The sequence below is a fragment of the Lepisosteus oculatus genome, chromosome 6 (genome assembly GCF_040954835.1).
Source record: "Lepisosteus oculatus isolate fLepOcu1 chromosome 6, fLepOcu1.hap2, whole genome shotgun sequence".
Classification (NCBI taxonomy): Eukaryota; Metazoa; Chordata; class Actinopteri; order Semionotiformes; family Lepisosteidae; genus Lepisosteus; species Lepisosteus oculatus.
Window position 1 is genome coordinate 42,399,126 of NC_090701.1, and position 24,603 is coordinate 42,423,728.

At 51.8% G+C, this 24,603-nt stretch overlaps 1 protein-coding gene across 7 annotated transcripts; it reads right to left on the reverse strand.

Annotated features, from left to right (window-relative positions):
* Positions 1 to 2,322: 2,322 nt before the first annotated feature.
* Positions 2,323 to 23,553, reverse strand: stx3b (syntaxin 3b). Of its 7 annotated transcripts, XM_069191365.1 has the most exons (12): positions 23,137 to 23,549; positions 15,425 to 15,502; positions 14,563 to 14,662; positions 13,838 to 13,912; positions 12,701 to 12,768; positions 12,215 to 12,323; positions 11,325 to 11,398; positions 11,110 to 11,244; positions 10,385 to 10,495; positions 9,591 to 9,701; positions 4,222 to 4,303; positions 2,323 to 3,035 (listed from the first exon to the last, which is right to left on the reverse strand). In XM_069191365.1, the coding sequence occupies exons 1-11, from the start codon at positions 23,164 to 23,166 to the stop codon at positions 4,226 to 4,228; spliced, it is 969 nt and encodes a 322-aa protein (XP_069047466.1). In that variant the 5' UTR covers positions 23,167 to 23,549; the 3' UTR covers positions 2,323 to 3,035; positions 4,222 to 4,225. The 7 variants fall into 7 exon arrangements, 6 of the variants coding, with proteins under 6 accessions (XP_069047466.1, XP_069047470.1, XP_069047465.1 ...); XM_069191369.1 differs by lacking the exon at positions 10,385 to 10,495 and having other exon boundaries at positions 23,137 to 23,547; XM_069191364.1 differs by lacking the exons at positions 2,323 to 3,035; positions 4,222 to 4,303 and adding an exon at positions 5,877 to 6,689 and having other exon boundaries at positions 23,137 to 23,548.
* Positions 23,554 to 24,603: the final 1,050 nt, after the last annotated feature.

Below are 24,603 nucleotides of genomic sequence, written 5' to 3' on the forward strand. Positions count from 1 at the left end.
TGTCAACATAACGTCACAGCCAGGAGGACGGAAAGAGAAAGTGGTCATAAAGAGTGTCTGTGTGTTCTCTGTGCATTATCTCAATATAGCTATCAAGATAATGTTACCTTGCAAAATACAACGAGAGAATACGACACGTCAAAGTATAGGCGCATAGTACAGCACAACATCCTCATAGGCATAGGAGGCTAAGACAAATACAGAGAGTACCGACACATGGTACAGTATAATAAACACACACACAGCTCAGTGAAGCATAGGTAATATAGTATAGACACACACAGCGCAGTATAATATAAACGGTACAGTATAGACAGTATGGTATAGCCAATATACAGTAGTATAAACATATACAGTATAGTATAGACAGTAATGAAGCACAGGGCAGTATAGGAAGGACTCACATGGGGCAGTTTGTATAGACAGTAAAGAAAGACACAGTGCTGAAACACAGGACAGTATAGTACAGACACACACAGCAGAGTATAATATAGACATATCAATAAAGAGGCTTGAACCAGAGAACTGACTGGTACTTGTCTATAGGACTTGCAGGGTTAGTGCTCACAGGTGAACTACATTTCCCATAACCCCACTGTTTACTTCCTGTATTTACAGGGGTACAGTGTGCCCTGTGATTGGTTAGGCTGCCTGTCAGTCCTGCCTCCCTCCAGCTCCCACCCCAGAGTCTGGTGGTTGCTCTGGTGCTTTTGCTGCACATTGAGACATCACCCACACAGGCGGGCTGATTCACACAGTTTATTTCTGGAAACGGAGGGTTTAATGATGTAGTCTCCTCTGGCTGTGGCACAGGACACCAGTCCAAGAGCCAGCGTGAGCAGGAACTGCCTTCCAGCTGGCGTGAGAATGCCAGCATGCAGTCATGCCGCTCCAGTGAACCCAGCCTGGCTCTGGACTGGCCTGCAGGGGGAGCCCATCAGGACGCCACATCGTCTGCGAACACCCCCGCGTGGAGTCGAACCCAGGACCCGCGAGCTGAAGAGCAGAGGCGCTATGCTCCACGCCACCCCGCTGACCTGCTCTTCGGCCCCTCGAAAAAGACTCTTGAATTGGCACTTTCACACCCTGGACACTTCTAACAGTGAGACGCCAACCAGAGGACACGGGAGAAAACTTTCTGGAAGAGCAGTTACAAACGAGAACAGGAGGCCCGTCTTTACACAAAGAGTGGTGGGAGTGTGGAACAAGCTGCCCAGCCATGTTGCAGAAGCCTATACTGTGGTTTCTTTCAAGAAACAGCTGGATGAGATCCTCCAGTCAGGACAGGAAGCTCTTTACACCAAGAGTGGTGGGAGTGTGGAACAAACTGCCCAACCCTGATATTGAAGCCGATACCCTGGTTTCTTTCAAGAAACAGCTGGATGATCCTCAGCTCAACACACTACTGACTAGCGAACGGGCTGGATGGGCTCCTCACATCTGTAACTGGTCTTGATCTGTCTCACAATCACACACGGAGAGCCAGTGTCTTTGTCCACAGGGTTTAATGATGCTTGATAAAAAACTGTTACATCACAGCAGGGTTGTGTGAGAGGGAGGGCGGGAGACTGTGAGAGGGAAGAGGAGTGGAGAGAGAGCAGATGAGAGAGGGAAAGGGAGACAGCCAGCAGCTGCCTGATGGCCAGGTTCACCAGAGGGACACACACAGACCGAGAGGATTCAGTTAGTCAATAAACCCAGAACCAGCAACAACTCGATATTCAAACACGGACACACAGAGAAACAACTACAACAACGCCGACAGACTGCGCCAGTCCCGAATCCGGATGATGGCCAGCGGGAACCCCCCTCTCTCTGTCCAGGCACAGAGGGGAAACTGAAGATCACCACCACCGTGCTACAACCAGTAACGATCACTTCACCTGCACACAAATACTGATGAGCCGCATTCTGTGGGTTAGACAGCAGGGGGCGCTGTATCTCACTCTCTGCACAAGAGGTTCTCAGTGGTGGTCCTGGGGACCCCTGCCTCTGCTAGTTTCATGCCAGCTGTGGCCCGAAATCACCAGGGATAACAGCCGCCAGGAACTGATCTGATTGTTGGATTATTTCGAGCAGCTTTTGCAATCTGAAATTCATGCAGTCAACGTTAAGTCAATTTAAGAAGGACCATGTCAGCCGTGGAGCCTTTCTCAGGTGTGAAGAAGAAGGAAAAAGGATCCACAGCCAAAATATTGAACGGCTTTTCTTTTCCTTTCAGCATGGAATAAATCTTTACCTGTTCCCTCATAGGAGTGACACTGTATCAGACACGCCCACAGTGGGAATGGCACTGTATCAGACACGCCCACACTGGGAGTGACATCATATCAGACACGCCCACAGTGGGGGTGACACTGTATTGGATACGCCTACAATGGGAGGGACACTGTGTGAGACACGCCCACAGTGAGGGCGACAGGTGCCTCTTCTCATGTATTCAGAGCTAAACGCAATTTTAAGAAACAGGCCACGAATTAAAAAATGAAAGAAATCAAACTGTGATTAACACTAAGATCCCGGACCAGGACTGAGAATCACTGATCTTGCCCAGGGGTCCCCACTCCTGCTTCTGTAGGCCCACACACCTCCTGCTCTTCATTCTGGCCTGGATAAATCACCTGCCTCATTCTCACATTTACAGTTCCTTTCTACTCTGTGAGTTTCTAAGTCTCATGTAATGCGGTGGTTAAAAGGTGATCTCAGGTGACAGTTGGCTCAGCAGGACCAGCACTAGGAGCCCTGCTGGAACCCGACTTTATTAATATTTTTATTATTATAATAATTATTATTATTATCAATGGCAGTAGTAGTACTATGTTGCAAGATGTGTGCCATCATCCTCACTCCTCTCTCTCCTCTGAGCCCCCTTGTGGACTGGGACAGACCCGGAGAGAGGGGGACCTGGAGGCAGAGAGAGATGGGGAGACCCAGTGCTGTCTACAGCCAAACAGACAGACAGACGAACAGTCAGGACGATTCCTAGCGATGGGCCAGCGCAGTGCCCCCTGGAGCCCAGAGGCCTCTCTGTACCCCTGTAAAACAGCAACAGCCGGGAGTTAGAGTGACAGACACCACCGCCGCTTCACTCTTCATCATCATCATCGCCATCCTCAGGCTACAAACGCATGTGGACGTGGCAGCTGCAAAAAATGAACAACATCTCCCAGGAGACCCTGCTGCTAGACCAGAACAGTCACCAACAGGATCAGCCAACAGCTTCCTAATCCTAATGACAAGGAGGACACTCTGACACTCTGGTGGGGTTTTTTTTTGTCATATGACTCTTCCAGCACAGAGACAGTTACTGTCACAGGAAATGACCTCACTCACAAGAGCCCTTGGTAATGCTCAATTCTCCAGTGATAGGAGGCCTGGCCCTTTGGTGTAGGGGAATTCCCCACAGGTTGCAAATCAGAAAGGTGTGGATCTGAAGCCGGGGTAACATATCCCAGTTATTTATTATTTTTAAAAAATTGACCCCTTGAGATCACTGCTATAATGACAACAAATTGCAACAACTAATTCAGATGGAGTAAAAGTTACCTCATTCTTACTTTCTTACTTTTTAGTAATTGCACAATCTATTTTTCTAACACAGAGATGAGGGGAGTTAACACATGATACATAATTTAACAGATTAAAAACTAATGACAGGGTACCCACTCCGAGGCTGAGAAAATGAAGAGAGCTCACTCTTGGGGCACAGGTCAGCTGCAAATTAATTCAGTCTGAGTTTGGAGGAACAGGATATTGGCAAGTGTAATGCCAGTTAAGCTTTTACCTTGGAAATGCCCTGGTGATTTGTCACACAGGTTAACATCCTGAAACTAACCCATGCCTTTGACAGCTCAACTGTCTCACAAGACTCTTACATATTGATTCTCACATCACCTGTCTGTGTTAACAAATTGTGTAATAATTAATAATAATTCCTTACATTTATTTAGCACTTTTCTGGACACTCCACTCAATGCACACTCACAGCCTCGGTTCTACGTCTCATCCGAAGAACGATGCCTTTTTTTCCCCCATCATTATACTGGGGCATTAGGACCCACAAAGACTGCCAGGTCAGCGCCCCCTACTGGTCCCGCTAACACCTCTTCCAGCAGCAACCTCAGCTTTCCCAGGAGTCTCCCATCCAGGTACGGACCAGGGTCACACCTGCTGAGCTGTGAACTAGCTGCTGGTCTAATACTGTCCCCTGTGGACACTCACCTGTCTATGTGAACATGCTGCCCAGTGTGGAGGCCAGGATGATGGCCAGGATGAGACAGCAGACCATGATCATGATCTTCTTCTGCAGGTGGGAGCCAGAAAAGAAAAAAAACGACAGGAGAAATAGAGAGATGGAAACAGCACAGGAGGCTTTCACAAGGTAGGACGCAACACTACAGTACAGCCACCAGGGGGCGATGGCCCAACTAACATCAACCTGCTCCGCCACAGCGCGGCCAAAGGGAGCCTGCAGGCTGAAGTCAGTGAGCAGACTGGAGGTGGGACAGGCTGAGGCCCCTCCAGCCCTTCAGGCGAAAGCAGCCCGTCTGGTGTCAAAGCTGCTGGCTCCCCGGCCATCTGGAAGGCTGGTGCTTTCAGCAGATCTACTCGCCAGGTCTGGACCAAAGACTCTGAGGATACTCATCTTTCCCACACAGCCTCCCGGGAGCAGGCATGTGCCAGCTGGTCCATTTCAACCTTCTGTGCTTTCTCAAAACGTTATATTTCAACCTGTGACGAACTGGTAGGGGGAACGTGTTTATCCAGAGCGGCCGACAAGTGCCCCCGTTCTTACAGCTGGACAGACCACCACAGCAGCTAAAGAGTCAGCTACCTCAAGGGGACACCAGCTAAACACCAGTTAAAACGAACTAACCAGCTGTTTCCAACTGCTTTATCCAATACAAGGTTGCAGGGGTCCGGAGCCTATCCCAGCATGCAACAGACACACGGCAGGGCACACCCTGGACGGGACGCCAGCCCATCGCAGGGCACAGACAGACACAGACATGCACACACTCACGCCAGGGCCAGTTTTCCCAGAATCCAATTCACCTACCAGCATGTGTTGGGAATTGATCCCAGGGATCCAGAGCTGTGAGGCAGCGATGCCGACTACCACAGCACCATGGCCCCCCTCTGCTAACTACTCGGTACTGTCGCAGCCACGCAGGTGGGGCTGAATGGCCTCCCGTCGTCTGTAACCGCTCCTGTGTGCCGGCAATCTCAAACACAGTAGCGGTGGTAATAGTAAAGTCTCCAAGACTCCTCGCCCAACAAGGTGTGAAAACAGAGCTGCAGTCAGGAGGCTGCAGGGCTGAAGCAGGTGAGCAGGGAGACTTGCTCACAGGGCACTGGAGACTGAGGAGACCCCTCCCAGCAGCAGAGATGCTGAGCACCATGGCGCCTGGGCCTCATGTTTTTAACGGCGTGATAGAGTCTTTAACTGGGGAGCAGCGCTGGACGCAGGTGAGGTTAAAGACCTCTGGGCCTCTGGCAGCTGGCCGCTGGACTGATGGAAGAGACCAGTCTGCGGGGCTGGGGAGAGCGAGTGCCATCTGTGATCTCTGCCACGCCAGCGCACACAGAACAGGTGCGCCCCATGAGGATGATGGCACATGACCCTGACATGACCTTGGCGCATGACCTTGACAAGTGCTCTGGCTGTAGGGCCTAGTCACATGACCCTGACCCAGGAACCTGTCATGTGACCCTGCCATGCAGCCTTGTCGCATGATCCTGGTGAGGGAGGAGGTAGGGGGAGGAATGGAGGACGGACTGAGGAGGAGGAGGAGGAAGAGAAGGATTAACAGGAGAGGGAGGAAGAGAGGAACAGAGACAGACTGAGAGAAATTACCCACTGAACCCCAACTGCATAAAACACAAAATATAAAATCTCTTTATTCCTTCAGTTAAAATGTTTAAAGATTGAGAACAATAACAAAAAATTACTGTCAAATCAAATCTGAAAGTCACATGCTCTCCCCTCTGTGATAATCAGCGCGGTCTCAGTGGTAGAATCTGGTGAAGTGAGTGGGGCACAGTCGGGGGCATTCTGATTGGCTCAGCCCCAGGCCCGGATTGGGAGCTGGATACAGGGAAACCTCAGAGCAGGAGAAAGAGGAGGGAAGGGGCTCACTCTGCAGAAGGGGACCGGCCAAGTCAGACAGGACGTGAGGCAGAAAGGGTGAGTGGGCACAGGTCCTCAACTGGTAGACGGGAGCAAACGTCATCAGAGGGACGAGCAGGATGGAGACAAGCCCAGGAGGCCCTGCCCGGCTGACTTAGTGTGGCAAGACGTGGCGAGCAGCAGGATGAGTGAGAGCGAGGAAGAGAGAGCCTTCACACTGTCTGTCTCCATGGTCTGGCTCTGTCTGTCCATCTCCCTCTCGCTCTCCTCAGTGGGCGTGTCCATCTCAGGAGTGCATGGGCGGAGCTCCACAGAATGGGAGGAGCCACAACAGAAAACAGGAAGTTCCCACCCAGTTGTCTTCGTCTGATTGGTGGGCGCCGGGGTCAGGAAGGCCAACAGTTGCACAGGGAACAGGGAGGTTAGGAACAAGGGATGATAGGAGGGATTTGTAGGATGCAAGGTTTCAGCCTTCTTGTCACTTAATGGTTGTTCCCAGAACAATTGCCAGGATGACCAAAACTAGGACTGTGCAGACCACACTTAGAATGATGACTTTCTGGGGAGGAAAGAGACACAATATCAGTCATTCAGTAATTACGTAACGAGGGCTGGGTCACTGAGGGTCCGCAGCCCCCAGAGCGCAGACAGCGCCTGCCCAGTGTCGGGTGAAGGGAAGACACACGTTTCTGGGTGTGTCGCAGCAAAGAGGCCAAACTGATCATCTGCAGAAGAAAGAAGCACTACAACTGAGACCTGCAGTCTGTCTCATGAGTGCAGCCCAAAAACTGACCGGTACCTCTGAACAGAGACTGTTAGTACTAAAAAGGATCAAGTAATAGGTTTATTCCATGCCGAAAAGAGAAGAGAGAAAACGCAACGTTTCGGCTGTGAAGCCTTCTTCAGGTGTCAACATTGCGTTTTCTCTCTTCTCTTTTCAGCATGGAATAAACCTATTACTTGTTTCCTTGTAGCCTACGCATGCTGACGCAGCTACCCACCTGAACTACACTGTACTGTGATTTCACCCTAATCTCACTGGGCACTAGTGCACTGCACTGAGATTTCACCCCAATCTCACTGGGGAATAGTGCACTGTACTGTGATTTCACCCCAATCTCACTGGGCTCTACTGCATTGTACTGTGATTTCACCCCAGTCTCACTGGGCTCTACTGCACTGTACTGTGATTTCACCCCAATCTCACTGGGCTTTACTGCACTGAGATTTCACCCCAATCTCTCTTGGCACTAGTGCACTGTACTGTGATTGCACCCCAATCTCACTGGGCACTAGTGCACTGTACTGTGATTGCACCCCAATCTCACTGGGCACTAGTGCACTGTACTGTGATTGCACCCCAATCTCACTGGACACTAGTGCACTGCACTGAGATGTCACCTCAATCTCACTGGGCACTAGTGCACTGTGCTTTGTGATTTCACCCCAATCTCACTGGGCTTTACTGTACTGTACTGTGATTTCACCCCAATTTCACTGAGCTATACTACACTGTACTAACAAGGCATTAACAATGCTTTTGCAGCATGCTCCAGCCTGCTGTTCCTCAGACTTCTCCATCACCACCAATCCAAACTCCAAACAAGATCCCAATGAGAAGCAGAGACCAGGAAGACACCCATTAAACCACACAGAGCCCTCTCACCAGGTACGTCCCCAGCTTGACACCAGCTTGAAACCACACACCCAGTCACCCTGTTCCAGCCGAGGAGAGACCGTGAGAGAGGAGACAACAGGCACAGCACAGAGATTGTAGACTAGTGTTTTAATTCATGTCCAGTCAGTGCGTCTGTACTGTATTAACTCCTCTCTCTCAGCTGCCCCAGTGTAACAGTGCTCAGTGTCTTTACTCACAGACTGAAGTCTCATTTGCGAGTGAGTCCCACCGACAGTCCGATGATGAGCGCAAGGACTGCCAGACACACCAGGGCTATTGCCACTATAATCACCACTTTCTGAGGAGGACAGCCAGAGACACAGCGCTGATCAGGGAGCTTCTGAGCGGAGTCACTGTGGCACTAATATTCCAGTACTGTTACTATATGACAGAGATCTCTTTCTCCCTTTCAATGGGGAAAGGATCTGTGGGTGTCTGGCTGCTTTGCAGGAGATGTAGCTGCCTGCTGGCTTCTCTGCTGTAGTGTGGAGCCTCACAGGCCTGTGTGACCACTACCGAGCAGTGCGACTGCGCAGGTCCGGGCCCCAAGGCAGTGCGGGCCCCTGCGGCTGCGCAGGTCCGGGCCCCAAGGCAGAGCGGGCCCCTGCGGCTGTGCAGGTCCGGGCCCCAAGGCAGAGCGGGCCCCTGCGGCTGCGCAGGTCCGGGCCCCAAGGCAGAGCGGGCCCCTGCGGCTGCGCAGGTCCGGGCCCCAAGGCAGAGCGGGCCTGCATACAGAGGGCTGTGGTTTTAGTATTAACTGAAGATCCACACACTGCCGCACACATGCTGACACACACACTGCGCACACAGTCACTCCTGTGTGTAACTCACATGGACACAGCAAGGGCAGGGCTACAGGGAGAGGACAGGCTGACGTTTGAGGAGAACCAGTTCAGAGAAAAGGAGCAGCAGACAGAGGGACAGGGAGAGGGGTGCTGGCAGTGTCCTGGTGCTGGGACACAGCGGGTCAGGCCGTCTGGAGGTCTTGAGCCAAGAGGCGCAGTTTTATGTGGCAGGAGTCTTTCCTCTGGGGGGAAGGGGGTCTGAGGTCACTTCTGGTGTGTTTTGGGGGGTTTTCTGGGAGAATTCAAGGCATGCAACACAAGACAGCACAGTTGGCACACTGATGGTGTTTCAATGGCTTTACGTTCCACGACGTCCAAGATGCTTTTTACAGCCGAACAGCGCCACCCTGTGGTGACGCAGCTGAGAGGAGGCAGGAGAGGAGGAGGTGCCGCGTCTGCTGCCACCATAGTGTGGCAGAACAGGAAGGGCAAGGGTGAGGGTGAATCTGAGGACAAATGTGAGGGTGAGGGTGAGTGAGGGTTGAGGGTTGAGGGTTGAGGAGGGATGGGCTCACAGCCCGACGCGGGTGCGAGACTGGCCTGGGATGTCCAGGAAGGGGAAGTCAGGGAAAAGCCTGGAACCCCAGCTCCACGCAGGCAGGCAGGCTCGGGGGCAGGGTTCAGGAGCGGGGTGACACCAGGAGCAGGCGAGACCAACTGCAGTGGTTTGGGGTACCACAGAACTAGGCTTGCTCCCCCTTTTCCCCATGTTTGCGTTCGAGCCGCGCAGGGACTCCAATTACACAGTGCCAGTCTCTCGATGCCTCAGTCGAACCCGGAACATTTCGCCGGTTGGCACGTGGCCCTGCATCACAGTCTCGACCCGATCCATCCGTCGCTCAGAGGAAGCGGGCGCAGGGAATGTGGGGACCAAGGCATTTGGGGTGGCGGGGGGTAGGTATTCCGGGGTCCAGGGGGGTACTGTGACGCGACTCACCCGGCGAGCCTCGCTTTGAAACTTGACGGCTTTCTTAGTGTCGGCGACGGCGCGCTCGACGAAGCCCACTGACTGGTCCATGTTACTCTCGATCCTGTCGATCATGCCGCCCTGACGGGGGCGGGGGGGCGGGGGGAGACAGGAAGAGAGAGGGGGAAACCGGACAGGAAGAGAGGAAGAGAGCCGGTGCCGTCCAGGACAGGCGGGACAGGATCGGACAGAGACAGAGACAGGACAAAGAGAGAGAGACCGAGGGGGGCGACGGAAGGATGGAAGGAAAGACAGTGAAAAAAGAAAGTGTGTCACACTCGGGGACAGTGAGTCCAGTGTGTGTGTGTGTGTGTGTGTGTGTGTGTGTGTGTGTGTGTTTGCGCATTGTACAGTGTGTCACACTTAGGGACTGTGAGTCCAGTGTGTGTGTGTATTTGCACATTGTACAGTGTGTCACACTTGGGGAGAGTGAGTCCTGTGTGTGTGTGTGTGTGTGTGTGTGTGTGTATTTGCACATTGTACAGTGTGTCACACTTAGGGACAGTGAGTCCAGTGTGTGTGTGTGTGCGCGCTGAACAGTGTGTCACACTTACAGTGAGTCCAGTGTGTGTCTGTGTGTGTGTGTGTGTGTGTGTGTGTGTGTGTGTGTGTGCTGAACAGTGTGTCACACTTACAGTGAGTCCAGTGTGTGTGCTGTATAGTGTGTCACACTCGGGGACAGTGAGTCCGGTGTGTGTGCGTATGCTGTATAGTGTGGTGCTGTGTTCAGTACGCTGTCACACTGTACAGGGTGAGTACAGTACCTTCCGTGATCGGCTCTGGTATTTTACAGCTTTCTTGGTCTCAGTTTTTGCCACTGCGATATGATCCACTGTCTTAGACACTTGGGCTTCTATATTATCAACTATCTCTCCCTGAAAGAGAAGCAGAAATACTCTGTCAGACACACAGCTACGCTGGACCGACACAAACTTGTCTCACTGCCTCCACGGACTTATGCCAGACATGTTCTACGGTCTTTCTTACTCCATTAGTGCACTAACACGCACACAGACCAACAGACACTTCCCATACACAGGTACCGACATGCAGAAGAACACGGATCCTTACCTTAATCCTAACTTTCCCCAGAAAGCATTTAACAAGTGAAGGAAAACACTGGTTAAAATAATTCTTTACAATGAGGTCTATATGGACATAGATGAAAAGCTACTTCGAGACATACAGTAAAGAAACACATTATCCCATGCCAATCCAACAACAGAGAGACACAGACAGGTACCCAGTACTGCAACAGCAGAAACACAGACAGAGGACGACGCACAGACAGGGACCCTTGTACTGCAACAGGAGAGACACAGACAGAGGACGACACACAGACAGGTACCCAGTACTGCAACAGCAGAGACACAGACAGAGGACGACACACAGACAGGTACCCAGTACTGCAACAGCAGAGACACAGACAGAGGACGACGCACAGACAGGTACCCAGTACTGCAACAGCAGAGACACAGACAGACCGTACCTGGTTCTCCACCAGCATTGCAATGTCCACAAACATGTCGTGCAGCTCTTTGATGCTGCTCTCCAGTCTCACGATGTCCTTGTGCCGGGACTCGATCTCACTGAGGGCCTGCTTTGAGATGCTGGAGTCTATGATCTGGACAGAGGCAGGAGAGTGTTAGCACACTGCAGTCCAGACACCGCTCCGAGAGAGCGCCAGGCAGAGGGACACATTACCCCTGCAGTGAAGATAGCTGGGTTCCCACTCTCCAGCATTTCCTCCAGCTCCTCATCTGTCGTGTTCTTACCAGCTGGAGGGGAGAGAGATAGCGAATAAGCAGCAGCACAGAGACACACAGAGACATACAGAGACACAGAGAGACACATGTGGTACAGCACAGAGACACAGAGAGACACGAGATACAGCACAGAGACACACAGAGACACAGAGAGACACAGAGAGACACAGAGAGACACAGAGAGACACATGTGGTACAGCACAAAGACACAGAGAGACACGAGATACAGAACAGAGACACAAAGAAACACACAGAGACACAGAGAGACACAGAGAGACACAGAGAGACACAGAGAGACACATGTGGTACAGCACAGAGACACAGAGAGACACGAGATACAGAACAGAGACACAAAGAAACACACAGAGACACAGAGAGACACAGAGAGACACAGAGAGACACATGTGGTACAGCACAGAGACACAGAGAGACACGAGATACAGAACAGAGACACAAAGAAACACACAGAGACACAGAGAGACACGAGATACAGAACAGAGACACAAAGAAACACACAGAGACACAGAGAGACACGAGATGCAGAACAGAGACACAAAGAAACACACAGAGACACAGAGAGACACGAGATGCAGAACAGAGACACAAAGAAACACACAGAGACACAGACACAGAGAGACACATGTGGTACAGCACAGAGACACAAAGAGACACGAGATACAGCACAGAGACACAGAGAGACACAGAGAGACACATGTGGTACAGCACAGAGACACAAAGAGACACGAGATACAGCACAGAGATATGTAGAGACACACAGGTGACACATGGTACATGTGGTGGACACGAGAGGGTGAGGCACAAACTCACTGATCTCCAGCTGTCTTTGGATACGTCCTTTACTCCTCTCCCTGAAATCCACCTGTGCTTCATTGTACTTTGTCATGACCTCTACAAACTTCCTGGAGAGGACCGAGTGCTGGTGGAAGAGAAAGACAAAATAGTTAATACAGTCCAGACACACTGACTGGACACTACAGGACATTAACACTGCACTGAGAGAGAGGGGTTAATACAGTCCAGACACACTGACTGGACACTCCAGTACATTAACACTACACTGAGAGAGAGGGGTTAATACAGTCCAGACACACTGACTGGACACTACAGTACATTAACACTGCACTGAGAGAGAGGGGTTAATACAGTCCAGACACACTGACTGGACACTACAGTACATTAACACTGCACTGAGAGAGAGGGGTTAATACAGTCCAGACACACTGACTGGACACTCCAGGACATTAACACTGCACTGAGAGAGAGATTAACAGTGATTGATCTGTTATATTATACCTGAGATTTCCGTATCCGCAGGTCTGCAGAAGACCGTTCCTCATCCTGCTCTATGTTCCGTTCAATACCTGGTTAAAACGAAAAATAGGCAAAAATTCGATAATTCATTACATATTCTATGCCCTCCCTTGTGTGCAAAAGTAGTAGTCAGTCACAGGTTCTAGACTCTTATAGACCTGTGAGTGTACTGACACAGCCCAGTCACAGGCTCTAGACTCTTACAGTCCTGTGAGTGTACTGACACAGCCCAGTCACAGGCTCTAGACTCTTACAGTCCTGTGAGTGTACTGACACAGCCCAGTCACAGGCTCTAGACTCTTATAGACCTGTGAGTGTACTGACACAGCCCAGTCACAGGCTCTAGACTCTTACAGTCCTGTGAGTGTACTGACACAGCCCAGTCACAGGCTCTAGACTCTTACAGTCCTGTGAGTGTACTGACACAGCCCAGTCACAGGCTCTAGACTCTTACAGTCCTGTGAGTGTACTGACACAGCCCAGTCACAAGCTCTAGACTCTTATAGTCTTGTGAGTGTACTGACACAGCCCAGTCACAGGCTCTAGACTCTTACAGTCCTGTGAGTGTACTGACACAGCCCAGTCACAGGCTCTAGACTCTTACAGTCCTGTGAGTGTACTGACACAGCCCAGTCACAGGCTCTAGACTCTTACAGTCCTGTGAGTGTACTGACACAGCCCAGTCACAGGCTCTAGACTCTTACAGTCCTGTGAGTGTACTGACACAGCCCAGTCACAAGCTCTAGACTCTTACAGTCCTGTGAGTGTACTGACACAGCCCAGTCACAGGCTCTAGACTCTTACAGTCCTGTGAGTGTACTGACACAGCCCAGTCACAAGCTCTAGACTCTTATAGTCTTGTGAGTGTACTGACACAGCCCAGTCACAGGCTCTAGACTCTTACAGTCCTGTGAGTGTACTGACACAGCCCAGTCACAGGCTCTAGACTCTTACAGTCCTGTGAGTGTACTGACACAGCCCAGTCACAGGCTCTAGACTCTTACAGTCCTGTGAGTGTACTGACACAGCCCAGTCACAGGCTCTAGACTCTTACAGTCCTGTGAGTGCCCATCAGTGTGGCAGTGTAAGTCATCTTATTTCCAAGTCTGAAATACTAACTTTTTAGTTTGTTGCGAACACTGTTTGCCATCTTCTTGATGTCATTGGTCAGAGTTTCCAAGTCATCTTTGGTTTCTGCAGTAAAAAGAACAGAAGAAAGGGTGTTAAATCCTCATGTGCCCAGGGACAGTGTGAACGAGAGGGGAGTGCCCAGTGACAGTGACAGTGAGAGGGGCGTGCCCATTGACAGTGACAGCGAGAGGGGCGTGCCCAGGATCAGTGTGTCAGTGTCAGCTAGAGGGGCGTGCCCAGGGTCAGTGACAGTAACAGTGAGAGGGGCGTGCCCAGGGTCAGTGACAGTGAGAGGGGCGTGCCCAGGGTCAGTGACAGTGAGAGGGTCGTGCCCAGGGTCAGTGTTAGTGAGAGGGACATGCCCAGGGTCAGTGTTAGTGAGAGGGTCGTGCCCAGGGTCAGTGACAGTGACAGTGAGAGGGACGTGCCCAGGGTCAGTGTTAGTGAGAGGGTCGTGCCCAGGGTCAGTGTTAGTGAGAGGGGCGTGCACAGGGTCAGTGTTAGTGAGAGGGTCGTGCCCAGGGTCAGTGTTAGTGAGAGGGTCGTGCCCAGGGTCAGTGACAGTGAGAGGGGCGTGCTCAGTGACAGTGACAGTGAGAGGGGCGTGCTCAGTGACAGTGACAGGGGCGTGCCTAGGGTCAGTGTCAGCGAGAGAAGGGAGCAGGGGACCAGAGACAGAGAGACAGATGTATCCAGTAGAGAGCAGGACGCACTCTGGTCTGTAGTGGGTGCGGACAGGATGACGGAGTACAGCTTCTTCACTTCGGCCACATTCTCATCTATCTTGTCGATGCTGGAACGAATCTCCTCGATCTGGAACAGATGGCACACAGCACTCTGAGCACAGACACTGGACGCGCCTCTCCAAACGCAACGCTCGGATCTCTTTGCCATCTTCATTAGCTCCGGCTGACGCAGTCTGACCACACCCCAGGGGGTACACTGGGAGTTCAAGGAGGGAGAGGGCCATCCTGCACTGTTACCCCTGTGCTCAGCCTCTCAACGCACTGATCACACTGTCCCAGCTTCTTTTGACCAGGCGGCGGCTCTAGGGATCAGGTAACACAAACACCCTTGCTCCACTGTAGCACATCCGCCACAATGGGTGTGACACTGTAGCAGACCCGCCCCCCCCAGGGGGAGGGACACTGGAGCAGACCCGCCCCCCAGTTGGAGGGACCCTGGAGCAGACCCGGCCCCCCCGGGGGAGGGACACTGGAGCAGACCCGCCCCCCAGGGGGAGGGACACTGGAGCAGACCCGGCCCCCCAGGGGGAGGGACACCGGAGCAGACCCGCCCCCCAGGGGGGGGGGGGGGACACTGGAGCAGACCCGGCCCCCAGGGGGAGGGACACTGGAGCAGACCCGGCCCCCCAGGGGGAGGGACACCGGAGCAGACCCGCCCCCCAGGGGGAGGGACACTGGAGCAGACCCGCCCCCCAGGGGGAGGGACACTGGAGCAGACCCGCCCCCCAGGGGGAGGGACACTGGAGCAGACCCGCCCAACGGGGTTTGAGCGTCAGAGACAACGGCACCCCTCAGTCCAGACAGCGATGGGACGGTGGCCCGCTCTCACCTGAGTGAAGAACTCATCCATGAAAGCTGCATTGTCGACAGAGATCTCCACCTCGTCCACGTCATCCGTGTCACACGTCTGCAGGAGACACATGAACACAGACAGCGTTACTCAAGGCAGCCTCCTCCTGCAGCAGTCTGATCCGCTCCAGACACAGATAGAGCAACGGGTGTCATCACACATGATGACGTTAATAAAGCACTGAGCAATGAAACAGTCCGTTCTCCTGAGCCTGTATTCACTGATATATGAATAGAGGGCGGAATATCAGCTCACCCAGAGACAGGAAGTACTGCAGTGAGTATGGTGTTACACCAGGCTCACAGCGACACATCTCTACCTCCCCCTCCTCCCGAGACAACCGAGTCTGGGGTTGTGGCAAACGAAACCTGGAGAAGCCAGAGTCAACGATGACTGAGAGAGCCTCGGGGTAGGAGCTCTGTGGGTGCTGTGCGCTCAGGTGCCCCGATATTCCTCACACGTCCCGCTGGTGTTAAAGCGGGGCGGATTCGGGGGCCATGTGACTCCCAGGACGGCTCGATCAAGACACCAGCCGGGGCGCCTTCTCAGACAGACAGGCGCTCTGGTACATCAAGCCAGAGCTTCTCACCCCCAACTTCAAGAACAGCACCAGGCCTCGGTTCTTGGAGAGCATCAAAGAGCATAAAACTGCATACGGCAACCACACATAAAAACATTCTGATGATGGGTTAGGAACAGTCTGTTGCCGTACACAGTACAAAACCAGACAGCGTAGACAGCTGAGCTGGGATAACCTTGGGCAATCAGCCAAAGTCCCTGTTCCCACGTTATGTAGCTAAATCAGGCACGGGATACAGACCCCACCACCGTTCACAAGTCCCCGGCTGTCGGAAGCCCACAAGCAAATCTTGCAGAATTTGCTGATCAGATTTTGTCATATAAATCGGAACAAGCGGGAAGGCTGAATGCCTTCAGCAAGCGGTCATCGGAGTGCACTGCACTGCCCCCAGTGGCTGGAGGTGGGAAGTGCAGGCGGGGCGGACCTGCTGTCCTGTGTGTAATGTTAATGTTGCTTTATTAGCCCTATACAATTTCTTGCATTAGGAATTTGTCTTTTCGCATACCCCAGCCTGCTCTCCATGAGACACAGACACACAGACAGGGAGAGAAGCTTGGGGTCAGAGTGCAGGGTCAGCCATTTATACGGCGCCCCTGGAGCAGTTGGGGTTAAGGGCCTTGCTCAGGGGACCAACGGAGTAGGATTCCTCTGCCGGCCGCGGGATTTGAACCAGCAACCTTCCAGTCACAGGCACAGATCCTCAGCCACAGAGCCACCGCTCTGCAGAAGTGCAGCCATATCGGCTCTGAGCTCCTCCGACTCCAGCACAGGTCTCACCCTGGCTAATTATTTAACCTCGTTAGCTGCGACTTGTGATCGCACTCTGCGCCTGCCGTCAGTGCGTGTCAGCAAGCTGAGCGGCTGTAACAGGAGTCCCGTGGTTTCAGAGCAGGGTTAGAGCAAAGTGCGGATATCTTACTACTCTGACGGGGGCTCTGGGGGACGGCGAGAAACAGCCTGACTCAGCTGAGAATCAGCTAAAAACACATTTAAAAAACCTCTGACTGGGCTGTGTCAGTACACTCACAGGACTGTAAGAGTCTAGAGCCTGTGACTGGGCTGTGTCAGTACACTCACAGGACTATAAGAGTCTAGAGCCCGTGACTGGAGTGTGTCAGTACACTCACAGGACTATAAGAGTCTAGAGCCCTGTGACTGGGCTGTGTCAGTACACTCACAGGACTATAAGAGTCTAGAGCCTGTGACTGGGCTGTGTCAGTACACTCACAGGACTATAAGAGTCTAGAGCCTGTGACTGGGCTGTGTCAGTACACACACAGGACTATAAGAGTCTAGAGCCCTGTGACTGGGCTGTGTCAGTACACTCACAGGACTGTAAGAGTCTAGAGCCTGTGACTGGGCTGTGTCAGTACACTCACAGGTCTATAAGAGTCTAGAGCCTGTGACTGGGCTGTGTCAGTACACACACAGGACTATAAGAGTCTAGAGCCTGTGACTGGGCTGTGTCAGTACACTCACAGGACTGTAAGAGTCTAGAGCCTGTGACTGGGCTGTGTCAGTACACTCACAGGTCTATAAGAGTCTAGAGCCCTGTGACTGGGCTGTGTCAGTACACTCACAGGACTGTAAGAGTCTAGAGCCTGTGACTGGGCTGTGTCAGTACACTCACAGGACTGTAAGAGTCTAGAGCCTGTGACTGGACTGTGTCAGTACACTCACAGGACTGTAAGAGTCTAGAGCCTGTGACTGGGCTGTGTCAGTACACTCACAGGACTATAAGAGTCTAGAGCCTGTGACTGGGCTGTGTCAGTACACTCACAGGACTATAAGAGTCTAGAGCCTGTGACTGGGCTGTGTCAGTACACTCACAGGACTGTAAGAGTCTAGAGCCTGTGACGACTGTGTCAGTACACTCACAGGACTGTAAGAGTCTAGAGCCTGTGACGACTGTGTCAGTACACTCACAGGACTGTAAGAGTCTAGAGCCTGTGACTGGGCTGTGTCAGTACACTCACAGGACTGTAAGAGTCTAGAGCCTGTGACTGGGCTGTGTCAGTACACTCACAGGTCTATAAGAGTCTAGAGCCTGTGACTGGACTGTGTCAGTACACTCACAGGACTGTAAGAGTCTAGAGCCTGTGACTGGGCTGTGTCAGTACACTCACAGGACTGTAAGAGTCTAGAGCCTGTGACTGGGCTGTGTCAGTACACTCACAGGACTGTAAGAGTCTAGAGCCTGTGACTGGGCTGTGTCAGTACACTCACAGGTCTATAAGAGTCTAGAGCCTGTGACTGGGCTGTGTCAGTACACTCACAGGACTGTAAGAGTCTAGAGCCTGTAACTGGGCTGTGTCAGTACACTCACAGGACTGTAAGAGTCTAGAGCCTGTGACTGGGCTGTGTCAGTACACTCACAGGACTGTAAGAGTCTAGAGTCCTGTGACTCGGTTTGTGTAGTCCAGAGCAGGGGCACAGGCATGACCAATCATACTCAGCTTAAGTGGAGGGACGCAGGCATGACCAATCTCACACAGCTCCAGTGCAGGGTCGCAGGCATTACCAGTCACACTCATCTCCAGTGCAGTGCCCCAGGTATGACCAATCACACTCAGCTCTGGTGCAGGAGCGCAGGCATGACCAGTCACACTCAGCTCCAGTGCAGGGGCGCATGCATGACCAGTCACACTCAGCTCCAGTGCAGTGGCCCAGGTATGACCATCACACTCAGCTCCAGTGCAGGAGCGCAGGCATGACCAATCACACTCAGCTCCAGTGCAGCAGCAGCGCAGGCATGACCAATCACACTCAGCTCCAGTGCAGTAGCGCAGGCATGACCAGTCACACACAGCTCCAGTGCAGGAGCGCAGGCATGACCAATCACACACAGCTCCAGTGCAGGAGCGCAGGCATGACCAATCACACACAGCTCCAGTGCAGTGGCCCAGGTATGACCAATCACACTCAGCTCCAGTGCAGGGGCGCAGGCATGACCAGTCACACTCAGCTTAAGTGGAGGGATGCAGGCATGACCAATCACATCCAGCAAGCCCTGTACAGTATGCACATTACTCAATCCTTTCACTTTGAATCAATTTTCTTTAAGCACAATTTAACAATTTCCAATAAATCAATTGACAGGTCTTTGATTAAGAACATAATTAACATCAGAAATGGGCCAAATGGCCTCCTCCTAACCAGCATCTTTGATAATCAGTAGTTAATTTATCTGAGTATCTCATGTGGCTCTGTGGCTAAGGATCTGTGCCTGTGGCTGGATGGTTGCCAGTTTGTATCCCGCGACCGTCAGAGGAATCCTACTCTGTTGGGCCCCTGAGCAAGGCCCTTAACCCCAGCTGCTCCAGGGGCGCCATATAAATGACTGACCCTGTGCTCTGACCCCAACTTCTCTCCCTGTCTGTGTGTCTCATGGAGAGCAAGCTGGGGAATGCGAAAAACACAAATCCCTAATATAAGAAATGGTATATGGCCAATAAAGTGATCTGATCTATCCGTTTTTTGAAAGAATTCAGGGTATCGGCTCTAACAACATGGCTGGGCAGCTTGTTCCACACTCCCACCGCCCTCTGTGTAAAGAGGTGCCTCCTGTCCTGACTGCAGGAACTCATCCAGCTGTGTCTTGACAGAAACCAGGGTACCGGCTTCAACAACAATGAAATGACGCCCGTTCCCATTTTTAGAAGACCTTCCAGGTGGTTTCCACCGGTGTCCCGTGATTCCTGTTTCACTGTTCACTGTCAAAGCCTTTGAGGATTCCGAACACTCGTAGCGGGTCTCATCACAGTTCTCTGGTCAACTTTCAGTTCCCACAGCAATCGGTGTCCTAATGCGTACATCCTGTGAAGGTCCCACTGAAAGCACCGCTCTCTCTCTCTGCGACGTGACCGACGGGACAAAACCACCAGGGTTATCTCGCCAGATGAGGCTTTTGATCGTTTGGGCAAATTTGCGCATGCAAATCTCCGGTCTTCGGCATCGGAGGAGCGGACAAACCGCGTCTGGCGCTGTTCCCGAGACTCGCCCGGCTGGCGGGAGCTCGATTTCGACCCCGCATGCAGCCTCGGATCAGAACCACGAGAGAGGCCCAGCACACAGGACGGGGGGGGCGTGGGCTCTTTAGTCCCGCACGTGGGAGACCACCAGGGACCGGATCCGGACCCCCGACCCAACCGTCTATCCAGAACGGAGGGGGGGGGAGGGCTGTGAAAAGTCTCTAAACGCATCCTGCAGACCCTTCCCACCTTTCAGGAACGGAAGTTAAAGGGAACCACTGCAGTCGAGGCAGGAGACCTGAAAGACCCAGATCACTAGATGTGCTTGAAAACTGGGCAGATCTGCCCGGCAGAAGCCACAGAGCACCGCAGAGGACCGGCAGGAAGGTCTAGCCGGTCCACAGACCGGCGTGGCTTGCACAGAAGAAGAAAAAAACCTTCCCACAGCCTCATCACGAAAGGCAACGTCTCAAGTATGCAAAACAAAACCCTGACAAACCAGTAACCTTTTGGAACAAAGTGCTGCGGCCTGTCAAAATGGTAATTGGGTTTTTTGGCCGCAACGCGCAGAAGAAACGTTTGGAGAAAAACAGGTGAAGATTTTGGAGAAAAGAGCCCCTTGCCCGCCGTTAAGCTGGGCAGAGGAAGTAGCGAACAAGTGGAAGAAGAATGGACCCAGCTCAGTGCCAACAGATCCTAGAAGCTCATGTCCCAGAGGCAGCGAGGAAAGTGAGGTTGAGAAGAGGATATTTCAGCAGGACACTGGTCTGCAACATACCTCAAAATCAGCCGCGGAGTTCTTACGGGAACGAAAGATTAAGCTTTCGGAATGACCTTCATAGTCCCCACACTGGAATCGTTTTTAAAATCTGTGCGGGGATCTCAGTCATGCAGTGGGTTCAGGAACACTCTCCCAGCTCAGAAATACCACTGTACACTACTGTATTTCTGACCTGGGAGCGTTCGGCAAGGAAGAGAGGGGAGAAACCCCACAAGCTCGAACAGAAAAACTGTTCTCTGGCAGCGGGAAACGTTTGAAAGCTGTGATTTCGGCCAATCAGGATGTTACAAAGGACAGACAGGGTGCCCAAATGTGTGCACGTGCCATATTCGCCATATTATTTTATTAGGAAAATCTACAAAACTGTAAATAGATACTAATTGTGCAGAAATATATCATGTTCAAGTGTGCACCACGCAGAGGTCGTGTCAATTTCTTTTCACTTAGGGATTCACTAAAACATACGACTTCACCAGGGGGTGAACAGAGTTTTGCACACAACTGCATATTTAGTCAACTATTTATGTTTACAGATAGTATATCAGATGTATCAGAGGGCTTGCAAACCCTGTAGTAGCTACAAAGGAAGTAGGATTTACAGATAAAGAGTTACATGCATCTATAACAACAAAATACAAACACAAAATGGGAACCACTCAGCTAGAAGTGGCTACTTGTGAAACAGGCTGTGGTGTGAATATTCTTCTGAATAGTGTGAGGAAGCAGTTAAAAAGACAAACGAAGAGTTATGATACACAGCTAAAGACTAAGTATTGTGAAGTTCTCCACATCCGTAGTCAAGGGGTGTTGTGTTCAAACTGTGTAACTTGTTAGGACGTACGACCACATTTAGAATATTGTTCTATTCTGGTTCTGTTAATGAGAAGACACCGCGGCTCCGGAACCAGACTAGAGAAGGACAACCAGAGACATGCTGTGGGTGGAAGGAAAGTCCTACACTGGCAGGCTGAAGGAACTGGATATCTTTAGTCTTCAAAATCCTCCACGACTCTGACAAACTGAACCCAGAAGACCCCTTTGGAATGAACAGTGAAGCACCAGCCTGAGGACTCCGGCAGAAACAGCAGTATGTGGAAGAGCATCTAGGACTAAGAACCGGAGGCTCTTCTGTACACAAAGGGTGGTGGGAGTGTGGAACAAGCTGCCCAGGCCTGTTGTTGAAGGCGATACCCCGACTTTTTTCCAAGACACAGCTGGACACAATCCTGCGATCAATAAACTGCTGGCTACCAAACGGACCAGATGGACAAAGATCAGCTGCAAAGTGGACTTTCGCAAGTACAGCAGGATAATCCCGTTGCAGTAGGGGGGCTGTAACAGAAGAGCACTCAGACCCCGGCGCGTTCCTGTCTGCCTCTCCGCCCGTCGTGGGGGCCAGATACTACGTGTGTGTGTGTGAGCCAGTACACTCCTCCCACCAGGCAGACCGGCCGGTTCCAGCGCGACACCCCTCAGCGGGTTCAGTATGGAAGCGGCGGCGCGTTGCTTTACATACAGGCGCACCTGCGGGGCTGGGAGAGGCGAGAGAGCGGCGGAGAAGCAGCGAGATGGGGCAACGGCGCCGGGGGCGGCCCGGAGACAGGGAGTGGGGGCGGGGGGCCGAGACTCGGGGTGCGGGGAGCCGCGCAGCCTGTTGCCCGGCCGGGTGTGAGCGGGAGCGCCGAGAGACCAGCAGCTATCAGAGTGTCCTTGAGCACCAGCGACTGCAGACCGCCTTGTGTCCTTCCTTAATCGGTCCTTCGCCCCTCCTCCTCCCCCGTCTCCCGGCCAGCTGACAGGCGCAGACGTACAGGTGTCACCGGGGCTCGGCAGACTCGGAATTCAACACACCGGCACGCCAGAAACAGGCTGAGCAACTGAGCGTCTCCGTCCCAAACCCCGGAACACGACACGACAGCCGTGATAATCGTCTGCACTGCGCCGATGTATATATAAAAAAAGATTAATAAATAAAAACGCTTTTCTGCACCCCAAAGGACGGCCCGCTGCGTTATCCCCTCTCTCGCTTGTTTGTTTCTGAGGAGACCGATACCCAGTATCGATTAACGTGAAACCGGTTATACCGATGAGGATACGCCGACAGGCTCTGGATCTGGATTGTTTAAATAAACAATAAAACACACAAAAGCTGGATGTTTAACATTTCTCAAGAGACAATCCATATATTTGAAACCCTCAGTTTAATCATCTAAAATTAAATCCACTGTCACTCCAATGCAGTCGAACATCAATATTACATAAGAACTGTTGTTACTGCCGTAGGAACAGTGTGATTCATTATACAGCACACAAAGCTCAGTGAATTTGAAAAGACTGAAAAACAGGGAATTATACTCACCGCTTTGAGCTGGTCCAGGCGGTCTTTCATCTTTAAAGTTGAAAAATTCTCCTTACCGACTGACCAAAAACAGTAAAACCGTTATTTATAATATTTTAAGCACTAAGTCCAGACAGGACAGGAGTTTTCAGAACTTTCTTCTTCCCAGGAAGATCGTTCGAACTTTTCTCCTGATTTATTTTTGCGAGTCGTGACGTTTCACTGGGTTTAAACGTTACGGCTCTGCAATATGGAGGTTCTCCGCTGTCGGTGGCCCCGGTCCTCTGAGTCTATCGGCTCAGAGGGGATTAAACCAGCAGTTAGGCTCCCTGCGCTTAATCTCCCCCTCCTCCCTCTCTCTCTGCGGTCTTGTAGAGAAGCGCTGTGCCGTCCGCACATGCCCAGTCCGTGGAGCTGAACCTTTTAATTCCTGTTTACGCCACCACACCCGGACCCGTTTAATACCTGGAGGGAGCCGACCTGCCTGCATCTTAAAGGGACCGCGACGCTCAGTCCAGTGTTAATGGACTGTATTAACCCCTCTCTCTCAGTGCAGTGTTAATGTACTGGAGTGTCCAGTGTGTCTGGACTGTATTAACCCCTCTCTCTCAGTGCAGTGTTAATGTCCTGTAGTGTCCAGTCAGTGTGTCTGGACTGTATTAACCCCTCTCTCTCAGTGCAGTGTTAATGTCCTGTAGTGTCCAGTCAGTGTGTCTGGACTGTATTAACCCCTCTCTCTCAGTGCAGTGTTAATGTCCTGTAGTGTCCAGTCAGTGTGTCTGGACTGTATTAACCCCTCTCTCTCAGTGCAGTGTTAATGTCCTGTAGTGTCCAGTCAGTGTGTCTGTGCTGTATTAACCCCTCTCTCAGTGCAGTGTTAATGTACTGGAGTGTCCAGTCAGTGTGTCTGTACTGTATTAACCCCTCTCTCTCAGTGCAGTGTTAATGTCCTGTAGTGTCCAGTCAGTGTGTCTGTACTGTATTAACCCCTCTCTCTCAGTGCAGTGTAAATGTACTGAAGTGTCCAGTGTCTGTACCGTATTAACATACTGTAGTGTCCAGTGTGTCTGGAGGATAGTTAGAGGGTTATTTTGGACTATATGGTACATATTAATACTGTGATCTGTAGAGATATGGAGACCAATCATTGCGTGGAATCAGAATAGTAGTCAGAAAACTGTTGTAAAATGTTCAGGTTGGAGACAGCTTGGTAGGTTTTTAGTAGGTGAAGTTTTTAGTTTTCACAACAGCCTCTATCTCACTCAGAGATCAAAATGTTGCTCTTGACTTCACCACTTCCTTCACAGATCACGTTACAACAGTTTCTCAAGTCTATAAAGATACACACACTGACCAAGACACTCAGTTCAAGAACAGTTATCACCCCTACTCTTACTGACAGTGTCCTGGGTCTGTAATGACCAGTCAATCTAACATTAAAGTGAAGAACAGCAGCCCACAACACAGTATCTCTGGTCACCATACTAG